Raw genomic sequence first — 11,854 nt, forward strand, 5'->3', positions numbered from 1 at the left:
CTCATAAATGAACATTTTTATATGTGTCAAAACGAAAAAAATATATAGGTATATGTAATTAATGTGATAGATTACTAGCTCGAATGTATCTATAATAACTAATTTGTTAGGACTAGTCAAGTGAAGATATAATCTGAAAAATCAATAAATCAAATTGTTAAGTTAATCCTTAAGTTTAATGAAAATAAAAATGAATTAAGTACATAAAATTTAAATTAGTATAATCCGAAAGATTATTAAAGCTTAAACTTTGATTTATTAACACACTGAAAAAAATTTTCTGATTCAAAATGGATACCAGAAAATACCAGAAACTAGCTATATTAATCACAATTTTGAATACTAATTAAAATAACCAGAGTTATCTTAACTAAAATTATGATGGATTTAGAAAATTTTGATTTGTACATTTTCAATCAAAATTCTAATTAATGCAGACTTTTTCCAGTATTGAGAATATAATATTATGCGAAATATACGTTTATTGTACTTAAAAGTATTAGAAATGATAAACATTTATAGATATATACCTTTAGTGTGCAGATGATATAAAAAATGAAATAATAAAAATTTGTTGTATTTTGAATAACTTATCTTTCATTGGAATATTTCCAAGTATGGTTCAGAGATATTAGGAACATTGTAATTTTACAGCTAAAACGAATATGTCAGGGACGTGCGATGACATGCGCTGTGCCCTGACCTTACGCACACAAATTCTTAATGACTGTGCACGTGTTACATTGTATAACATTTTACATTCCGCCGCCATCTCGGTAGGTGTCGGCGGCGATATGCGTCTTCTACGCTTTAATGAGAATTGATGTTTCCGACGATTATGTTTAATACACCCCTCTTCCTCGCTGGAAGACGGAAATCGTCTTACATATCCTCACTTACATCCGTCTCGAGGTAGATTCAGAATTATCAGGCTCGCGATAATCGCGACACGTTGTTTTGTTCAAGGATTTAGAACCATCAAATGCGGACTCCGCATTCTCTTCGATTTTAATAATAATTACTAATCTATTGGCGGTTGTAGAAAAGTACGTTATTCTGAAGAAATGGGTTGTTTGGAAAATTTTAATAATTTTTCTTTAACATACGTATAGTATATATGTACATATATGTGTTATTTTCTAATTTATAGTTTTTTAATATTGACTACTTGTAACATTTTTGCTTTTCAAATTGAGATTGTTTTTCATTTAATAAACAAATAAGTAGATAATTATACAAGAATAAAATTATAGACAAATAAAGTGTTCTTAAAAAATATTTATCTTTTAAATGTACACGTTTAAACTCATGTTCATTTTGCGCTGATGTCTGTAATTTAATGGTTAAGCTTGCATGCTTGACCTAAGATCAGTCATTTGATATAAATCGAATATGCATTAATCTCCAATGACGTGGAGATGAGAAATGGCAAAACAATTTCATGACGCATATCGAATTCGTTCGAACGTGTATCGCGACTGATTAAGATAGAAATGATAGATAAAAGATTTCGATATGGGGCAAGTATACGGTTTAACGATTAGATATTACTATAAACTAAAGAACTGCAATTTATTGAAATTATATTTCTAGGGAAATAGAAATTATATTTTATTGAAGACATTTTTATTAACTTGCAACACATTTATATTTATCTTATTATTTACATTATTAAAATATACTTATACTTTTTATTATTACACGTTAAATTGTATATAATTACTTTCTAAAATATATTACACGGTATTCTCGTTGAATTACAATAAAAATATTTAGATTTTAATTTTTGTAAGGTAAATTGATTTATTTTCTTATGTATATAGACATGCTTGGTAAATTCGCAGACTGCTTACGTCGCAATTGGCGATTGGACGACAAATGACTCGACGAAGACGGAGAGTACGATTAATTTCAGTCGCCGCTGGCAATGTTCTCTCACGAGATTAATTATTTCCGGGACATATAAGTGTTGCGTACTTCGTTGACAAAGTAACAATGGTATATCCATGCGATCTTCGCACTGATAAAATGCGATAACAAGGTCCCGCGGATTAAATAATAGTCAATTGCATGTCTAGGACTGATTTCACAAATTGTGATATAATTATCGAATATACGGCTTTATTATTATTATTTTTTTTTTTAAGACCAGATCTTGTTGTTTAGATGAACAAAGAAATAATCGTACAATAAATATAAATTGTAAAAGTAATTTGAAATAAGATAATTTGAAATTATCGTATAAACGAGAAAGTAGAAGTGGAATTATGCCCACTAATTTTTCATTTTGAAAATTTATCCCACTAATATATAAAATGCTAAAATATTTCCAGATATAAATCTTATATTAAAAATCAAATATTTAATGAAATATATAAATAATCAAAACCAATTGTTAAATAAACAATTAATTAGAATGAGTAATGTAATTGTTCTGTAATTGTTTTGATAAAAAAAATTATTAAAAGGTTGTTTCGCGAATTTACTCTTAATCTAAAATTATTAAGATTCGAAAAAGTTTACCTTGCCTCCATTTACTTAATAGATGCTTGTTTCTCTCGAATATTTTTACTTTTACCCATTATCCTTTACCTTTGTCGAACCCCCCACGATGATTTAACTTACAAATTAATCAGAAGCAGAAGCGTCATTTCGCTCTTCCTCGACACACGCTCATTATTCTTCCTCGTTTCTTCAGTTTAGATAAATGACGGCAGTTAATTAGCGAGTTACGGATCCTTGTCTCTCGCTCTCTTGTGATAAACAACGATTCGTGTAACGAACCCCTCACAAATCTTATTATATACACCGAATGCGCCTTTGTTTAATATCCACAGCATTGTATAACGCTGTCAAATATGTCCGGATGCATTAATTTAACGCGCTGCAGATTTTTTAAGCCGTAACGACATTCCATTTACATGGTAGTCTCATAAACGCCAATGAGCAACGTTTTAAAAAAACTTTTGTGCAGCATTTCTCTATTTGAAATTTGATTAATTAATTTGGAAAAGATATCTTTAATTATATCTATTCGGTTAAAACTTGATTGTATGATGATTAAAAATTATGAAGATTCAATTATCAAATATTGTTACTCTTATTTTATTATTAGTTTATAGAATATGCTTTCTCTTACCGCTTAATTTTTTATTACGATTATCTTTCGATATTTCAAGAATTTTTTCAGATTTATTTAAACGCGACACTTGTGCTGCAATGGCGATGCCATAAGAAGCGTGAGTCACATCCGCGATTACCGTGCGATGCACGTTTGACACGATTTGTACCGCCACTCGGTTGACGAAAGGAGGAAAGTCCCGCGGATCAGTACCGAGAATTCCCCCATGAAGTTGATCCGAAGTAAAGAAAGCAAACCGGATGTACACATGAACCGGACACGCGTACGAACAAAAAGGCGTTGGCGAATGCATGCGTATAAGAGTGTCCTATTATGGAAACAAAAACTATAAGAACTGTATTAACCTTTTAAACATGCACAACGACTGAGTCTTCTTTAATAAAATATGTGTATATACAAAACATGTGTATTATTGAGAGCAATCGATGAAGCAAGATTATAGATGCGAACTAATTCACCCCACAAAAGTCTAATAAAAAAAATTTAGAATTTTTTTCAATATTTTAAATCTAATTTTTTTCTTTTTTTTTTTCAAACTAAATTTTATTTAAGTATCTATCTGTGAAATTAAGTTAAGCACAATACTTTGCTGTCGATATATACACATAGATAATTTATGAATATCTCGAGATCATCTACAGATAATAAAGTTGTACACTGAGAAAAATGGTCTGGTTGGATTAAACAATATAATTCTGGTGAAAGATGGACGAATCAGAATTTTCTGATTAAATCTACTAAAATTCTAGTTGAGATAGCTAGAATTCTGATTGATATAATTATTCTGATAAAAATAAGAATTCTAATAGATTTTACCAGAAATATTATATCCAGAATTCCAGTTATTTCAATTAGAATTCTAATAAATTTAATCAGAAAATTCTGACTAGTCCATTTTCAACTAGAAAATTTTTTCAGTGTACAGTTTAGACTATTATACCTCTATTTCATGTAAAACTCTATTTTACGGATGATATTCAAAGAATCTGCAGATGAAAAAAGAAGTACGGATATTGTAATATTTTTATTGATCTCAAGAACGCACTTTACTTGGCGCCAGCCATAACTTCCAGACAATTATTCGTTACGTAAGCGCAATAACTTAAGAAACGCATTAACAGGTTAGCAGTATAGCCTCGATATGATAAGAATCAATCATTTCGCGAAGTTTTTACGAGGATACGTAGGTGTTACTTCTGAGTATATCCGTCCCGATATCGTGAAATCAATTCAAAAGAGGGAATAAGAGAGAAAGAAAATGAGATTGAGATTAATCATTTTATCGTTTCCACGAACTCGCCTTTGATTGAGAAGTGACATCCTGCAACGCCAATGAAATTAGTGCACGTAGGCGGAATGTGACAGCATCGAGAAATATTTGCATCTCGCGAATGGTACTTAAAAAAAAAATGTCCACCGTGCACTATGAGAATTGAAATCTTGAGATTTCAGATAAGAAAAGGTATTCCGATAGTACAATATTATTGTGATTATTTGAAAAAGAAATTTGTTTCCATTTTATTCTTCAGAAACAATTTCTAAATTTAAGATATAAAACTTCCTAAAGTATAAAAAGGTATAAAGGAGGTTTTTTTTAGTTTTCCGTTTTTCAGTAAAATGCGCAATTTATTTTGATATTCAATGTTATAATATAATATGTTTATTTTTTATAATATTTATAATAATTGTCTTAAAATAATTAATGAAACGTTTTTTTAAATATTTATTTCATGCTTTAATAATTCTTATTTCTTTCGCATTCTACTTTATCATGCAAATTCTGCCTTAATTTACTTAATTCGGTCAATTTAAATATTTTAATGAAATTTCTAAGAATAAAACTTGTCATACACTTCCTCTGCTTTCACACTGCTTAAATATAAACACTTATGTATCGGCGAAATAACGTTAAAGCTTGATAAAAAGCACGGGAAAGCAAGAAAACGCGAGATAAGCGTCACTTTCATCTAGTCTTACGCGTTGGTTTGTCGGGCGAAATCATCCGACATCAGACTTTCCCGTCGGTCTTAACTGACTGATGCAAATGTGCCGTCATTAGGCCTTGTTGGGCTCATTTTGCTACTATTTGTCTTTATAGCTCTCCACGGCATCGTCGTCGTTCCTTTTAATGAAGAAACGAGTTCTTTTCGCCACTGTCGGTCGATCACGGTCGCGAAACAACGCGGCACTCAGTACGATCGTAAACGTTCCTACGAGACATGACCGTTAGCCTGATGAACGCGTTTAGACCCCCTTATCCTCTCGGCTTGATATATTATTATGCTGAAATGGAATTGACGAATGAGTCGCTCGAGGACTCGTATACTCGTAAATTTCAAACTTCGTTGTGAGTTTACGATGCAAATTTCATATTAATTTCTTTTATTGAATTTTATTTAGATAAAATTTAACCAACATGCGTTCCAGAAACGATAAATTTTATAAAATTGGAGTTGTTTCTTAATTTGAAATTTTTATTTTTGAAAAATATCGATACTCTTAAACATAATTTTTTTTTTATAAACGTAATTTTTCAAATTTAAAATATTCTGCAGCTTCAACTTATTGTGCGATTATTCGCGATCGTATTACAGTTGTATGTACAGAATTTTCCAGGCGAACTTGCGTAATTTATGCGAGAATGAACTTGATTGACCTCAGAATCGATTTTTTTACAATACGACAAATTCCAGTCACCGTTCCAATTCGTCAGCAAATCTTCGTGTTAATAGTCGACAAACTTTTGAACAATTGAAATATGCTGTCCTGCGGTGACCCATGTTTTGTTATTAGACGTTGCAAAAAAATGTAAAGATCGATGGTGCAATATTTGGCGACACGTGCGGCACGTCCTCATTCACGTCGTTTAAACTTCCATATGCTTTACCTCGATTTATATGAAATAAATTGAACCGAAAAAAACTATAAAATGAAAAAAATTAATCACGCCAATCTTGCATGTTATGACGATTGGCTTTGCAATAATAAGCACAAAAATTTAGACTTGGTTTGAAAAAGATTTTATTAAACAAGATATTATTAATACATTTATGATTCTCAAAATATATTCATGTCTTCTCAAATCAAGACTCTTTTAAATTTTAATACAAGTCAAACTTGATTTGAGGAAAAAAGAATATATTGAATTTTAAGAAACTAGATTTTTAAATTAATTTAACTCTGGAGAAAATCTTTTTAGCGTTCTCTAAATTTCAAATTTATTATAATTTGAAAAGTATTACTGTATTGTGATTGAAACATACATTCGTTTTTAAATAGTAATAATGGATATTTTATGCAGAAATAAAAAATTAGTGAATTGAATATTTAAAAAATCATATACGATACATTTTATATAGTTATTATTTAAACATTTAAAGCATTACGTAAAAATCGCAACAAAAAATATTTCCCATCGAAAAGGCAAATAATTAACAACTATTGCATTCTCGCGGTCACATTCTTGCGGCTATTTCTACCGCGCTCATTATCCTCGCTATGAGCATTCGCAACTTGCGGTTATAATTTTCATTTAGATCTCGCTGTTCTTCCGGCAAGGAAGATGATGTCACAATGGATGGCGCCTGTTAGGTCCCGCGAAATTACGGGAACATTTCTGGAAACGGAATGAGTAACAACGTCGTTGATCCGATCGTTCTCTTTGTGAATCATCGTCGTTCCGACAGCGGAACCGATGAAATCATAAAAGCGCCATAGATTGCTCTCACAAAAAATGTACTGTATAATCTTACTGCGTACTAACGAATGCTTACTTTTTTTTATTAAAATAAATTTTGCTCAATTTATTCAGAACAGGGAGCTTTTTTTTAATAAAACGACGGAATTTTTATCGGGTTCTCGCGATGTCTTGCTCGTGAGTCACGTCGGAGATTCGTTGGAAGGACTGGACGTGTCAAGAGTCGTCTCGCGATCTCGTTCGAGACTAATTATCACGGCTGGACGTGAATTAGGGACGTAAACCTAAACGACGTTGCCGCCACCGCGGCCATAAGAGCGCGAAGCCGACGTTGACACTATCGGCGCTCCCGATCTTTCCTACTTCTCTTCTCTCTTTACGCTCGCACGAGAGACGCATGTCGGCCTCTTCACGCTCGAACAAGCCAACGACGCTTGTTATCTCGCGCGCCGTTCGAGAGCGAACATCGTTTTAACCAATTTGCATCCGCAACTGCGTCTCTGCGAGTGAAGCAGAATGTATAAAGGAGCCGCAGTCATCATTTTGACATGTTATTTGATCAATAACCTCTTTTCATTGATAAAAAATAAAAAAGTTCGTCGCGAACATGTCAGTTGATTAAAATTTTTAATGATTGGAACGTAAAACACAATTATTAAAAAAATAGAAATTTAAAATTTTATATATAAATATTATTTTTTTATATATATGTATATTTGTATATTGTATGATTTGATAATTTGATAGAAAATTTTTTTTTGAAAAACGTTATTAATAAATTAATCAATCAGCAATATATAAACGTTAAAAAAAGTATAATGAATATTTAGAAACAGTCTTGAAAAATTTACGAGTTAAATAAATATAAATACAAAAATTTATAAATTTTTTTTGCAGAGAAAGAGAGAGAGAGAGAGAGAGAGAGGTGAATTATTATTTATAAAATTATAAATATAGCATTAATCGAAAACATTAAAAGAACATATAAATTTTTCATTTTAATGGTTCAGAAAAATCATTTTGTAAAAATCGTTGTTTCAACACTCTCACGTCATTTTTTCATCCTGCATTTCTCTCGAGCGACACTTCACACAATTAGCCAAAGCACTTGTCCTTTCGTGAGGTTAAAGTTTCTTCAGTAATCGTGAACTGTGACAAAATATTATGAAGAAAGCTGGAGCGACTCTGCAAACCGAGGTGAACACGGAGGAGGAATGGCAACAGTTACTGAGTCGCCCGGGCCTGATCGTTGTAGACGTGTACTCTGACTGGAGCGGACCTTGCACTGCCATGGTAAACACCCTTAAGAAGATCCAGATGGAAGTAGGCCTCGAGGCGGTGGACTACGCGATTGCGCGAAACGATGACATTGACGACTTGGCCAGGTTCCGAGGCCGAAGTGAACCCACCTGGATGTTTTTGCAGAACGGCAAGGTGGTGAATCTAATATTTGGTGCGGATTGTCCGTTCTTACGAAAGCTACTGATAAATGAAGTAAAGAGAGTGCAGCAATTAGAAACTCCGAAGTGGCGTTTGGATGTACATGAACGAGCACCCGAAGAGGACATCCGATGGCAGCAAGAAGAAGCCATTAGGTGAAAAAAATTGATTTTGTAGATTTTAAGAATAGAGATTGTCATGAATAAAATATCTGATAATATATCTAGATAAAAATAATGACAGTTAAGAGGAAGATTTAAAGTACGCGCTAAAGTCATCGTATTCAATTATAAAATTATCATTGTATTATAGTCGTTTTACGTTTTGCTATAAAATATCGCTGTATCTGATCATGCAATTTTTTCAATTGTCAAAATATTACAATACAAATTGAAAAAAATTGCGTGATCAGATACAGCAATATTTTGTATAGCAAATGTAAAACGACTATAATATAATGATAATTTCATAATTTAATACGATAACTTTATCGCGTATTTTATAAATCTTCCTCTTAACTCTTCTTATTTTTATTTTGTACATATTGTCGGACATTTTAAAGCAAATAAAGCGCAGTCTCGAAAAAAGAGAGTCACATATATTTACAAAAACCATCTCGATAAAAAGGCGAGCGCTGGAAGAAGAGAAACAAGCAAAGGAAGAAGCCGAGAGGCTGGAAAAATACGAGCGATTTATGGCGCAAATGATGGTCGAGTTGTGCGAGCATACGGCGCTGGTGCTTTATCCGTGGGTTTTTAAGGACGACCGTGGAAGACCTCTGACTAAGCAGCAGAGTCCACAGTATACAGAACTCGTGAAGGATCTCTTCAAACAATGCTACGACGTGCAGGAGGAAGCACGGATCCAACTAAACGAGGACATAATCGAGAAGATGTTCGTCGAGAGCGGCGTCGACATCACCGAGGAATTGATAAAAGGTGCGGTACCGGAAAGGCAAGTCCCAGGATCAGAAATAATCATGAGTTCTGACGTAATGACTGACAGATTGTCGTACGTCGCACAATCTATGATACTCACTCGCTATGTACAGTCACGGTTTCATATATCGTTATAAGTTTTGAAATTAAAAGTAGGGAAAGGGAAAAATAAATATGAAGAAAAATGAATATGAACGGGCTTCTTCAGGGCTAACCGACGGGAAATGCATGGCAATGAGGTTGAAAGGCAAACCACCCCATCCAGACTGGCCGGTTCGTTATCCTTATGAGAGTCCGGAACGTGATGCGGTGAACGTTCCGATCCGTGCCATCAATGATGTCGAGAATTATCTTATTAGTATCATCACGGATGGACCTCTTTTACAACCTGAAGCGGCTGAAGTACCGACTTATGATATGCCTTACATGCAGAGACACGTGTACGTGCACAAGCCGGATCCGGAAATTGAGGGTGATATCGACCGCGAGCATCCCGCGGTTTGGGTACCTCCTCAGGTATTTGGACAACGAAGCTGGAGAATGTTTGAAAATTAATTAACCAAATTAAGTGGAACTTCAAATTGAGCGGAACGTTAAATTAAATTAATTTAATGGAAAGATAAAGAAAATTCTACGATATAATAATTATTACGAATATTTCCTCTTATATGGTCCCAAACCATAATTGTTAATAACAGCATTTACAAAGAAGTATTATTTATTGAAAATTTATGACGAACGAGAGATCGTTACAAACATGGAATTTTATAGGCTAGAAGTAAAGTTCACGTCTTCAAGACTCTATTTCCGGCTTACATGGAGAAGAATCATCCTTACGAAGAGCCGACAGTTCCTCCGCCGTTGTGTGCTTTCAAATTCGAAGCATCGAAATTCAACATCGTGCGAGACGCGTACGAATTGAATTGTGATGCGATTGAATATTTCGGCGTCTTCGAGTTCGATCGGCCGCCTGAGGCGAGACGTATCACGTCTTTACCCGAGGATTTTGAAAAGGTGTATTATTTTTCTCCAATCATAATACAACTAGTTTGATAAAAAAAATTTAATCAGATTAAATACATATAATTTCTCTTCTATAATAATTTAACTTCAATAAACTTAAATGAAATATTAAATAAACTATATTTTTATCATAATTTAACGATGAAGAGGTATTTATGACGAATAAAAGTTATTTGTGAAAGGTGAAGTACAAAACTGGCAATGAGATATTTGTGGTGATAATTCGAAGAATCAACGAAGAAGCCTTCCTGGCTTTTGCCGGCATCGAGCCATTCTTCGTGACAGAAGTTGAGAAGGAGGTTGAAGGACTAATAACGGCATATTTCCCTGAAGGAGTAGAGGATGTGATGCCATTAACACCGCCGGAAGAACAAGAAGCACTTTATGAAGACGAGGGTGAGAAAGAAGAGGAGGAAGAGAATGATGAAGAAAAGGAATAAAATATAGATTATACTTTTTATTAATATATTAAATATCTAATAATTTAGCTATAATTTTCATCTTTTTAAGGATGTAATATCTTTTAAAATAAATAGTCGGTATAAATGGATTACTATTTAGTAAAAATAAATTAATAAAAATAATTTAATAGAAATAAAATTCTTTTTAAGGATTTTATCCACGTATAAAAAGAAATATAGATACTTATAAATGAAAATGTTTTTGATAATGAGTTGTAAGTACATAATATTCAAAATTTGAGAGAGATAGGATTGTAGGAAATTATTTCATATGGAATAACTTACGTTTTATAAGTTTACAACCTCTACGTGTTTTGGCAACGGTTGTCTGATTACTCGCTTGGCACTGTGTGTTTGCATAAATTTGGCGAAATATCAAGCCAATTCATAGAATTTATAAATGCAACTAATTTGTTTCCAATTTTAATACTAATAAACTGCGCCAAAATATTCACAAAAAAAATATGCGCGAGAAAAATCAGCAAAAATGCATTGTTGAAATTTTTATCTTTAAAACAGAAATATTAGCGTATTCTTTTTCATATTATAATTCAAGTCTTATGACAGTTTAATATTATTAACATATAAATTTAATGAAGTGTAATTTAATTTCTAATTCATTATTTCTTTTTAATTTAGTTTAAATTTTAATTAATTTTTAATATCCAATTTGATTTAGTATTATTTTAAATTATTATTTTTAATTTTTATTTAATTCTTAGAAAAATTTTATATTTATATATAATATACATATATTCTATTATAAGAACACTTACTAAGAAATATTTAAAAAATATATTTTTTAGTAAGAAACGGAATGATATTTATGATGAGAGGGATTCACGATCATTCGCTACTTTTTCTTTATATCCTTTGAAAGAAAAAAATATAGCTATTATTAGTTATAATTAGATACTCGTGAATCGAGAGTATCATGCTTTGCACAATGTTTGCGTGTAATCTTGCAAATTTATATAATTACATTAACAATGAATAATTGCCACTCTCTTTTTGTGACGGAATAATTCTCTTTGCAATTCATCACATCGGAAATATATCGTTTTATGTTCCTCGTCGATGTATTTGTGAATTTAGTTAGAGGCGTGCAAAAAGAATAGTATTCATTACATTAGAAGCCTGGGGGGGGGGGGGG

At 32.3% G+C, this 11,854-nt stretch overlaps 2 protein-coding genes across 3 annotated transcripts in view; both read left to right on the forward strand.

The window, feature by feature from the left end:
- LOC108746931 (sterile alpha and TIR motif-containing protein 1) overlaps window positions 1-11,854 on the forward strand; it is a 100,778-nt gene that overhangs the window by 25,858 nt on the left and 63,066 nt on the right. The window lies entirely within an intron of this gene.
- Window positions 7,926-10,671, forward strand: LOC108746932 (the record flags this gene model as incomplete). The annotated part of the gene is made up of 5 exons (XM_018484057.1): window positions 7,926-8,434; window positions 8,907-9,217; window positions 9,426-9,733; window positions 9,989-10,231; window positions 10,423-10,671. Coding segments are annotated over exons 1-5 (1,542 nt in total), but the record flags the coding sequence as incomplete, so codon positions are not given.

This window comes from Trachymyrmex septentrionalis, unplaced genomic scaffold (genome assembly GCF_001594115.1).
Source record: "Trachymyrmex septentrionalis isolate Tsep2-gDNA-1 unplaced genomic scaffold, Tsep1.0 scaffold19, whole genome shotgun sequence".
Taxonomy (NCBI): Eukaryota; Metazoa; Arthropoda; class Insecta; order Hymenoptera; family Formicidae; genus Trachymyrmex; species Trachymyrmex septentrionalis.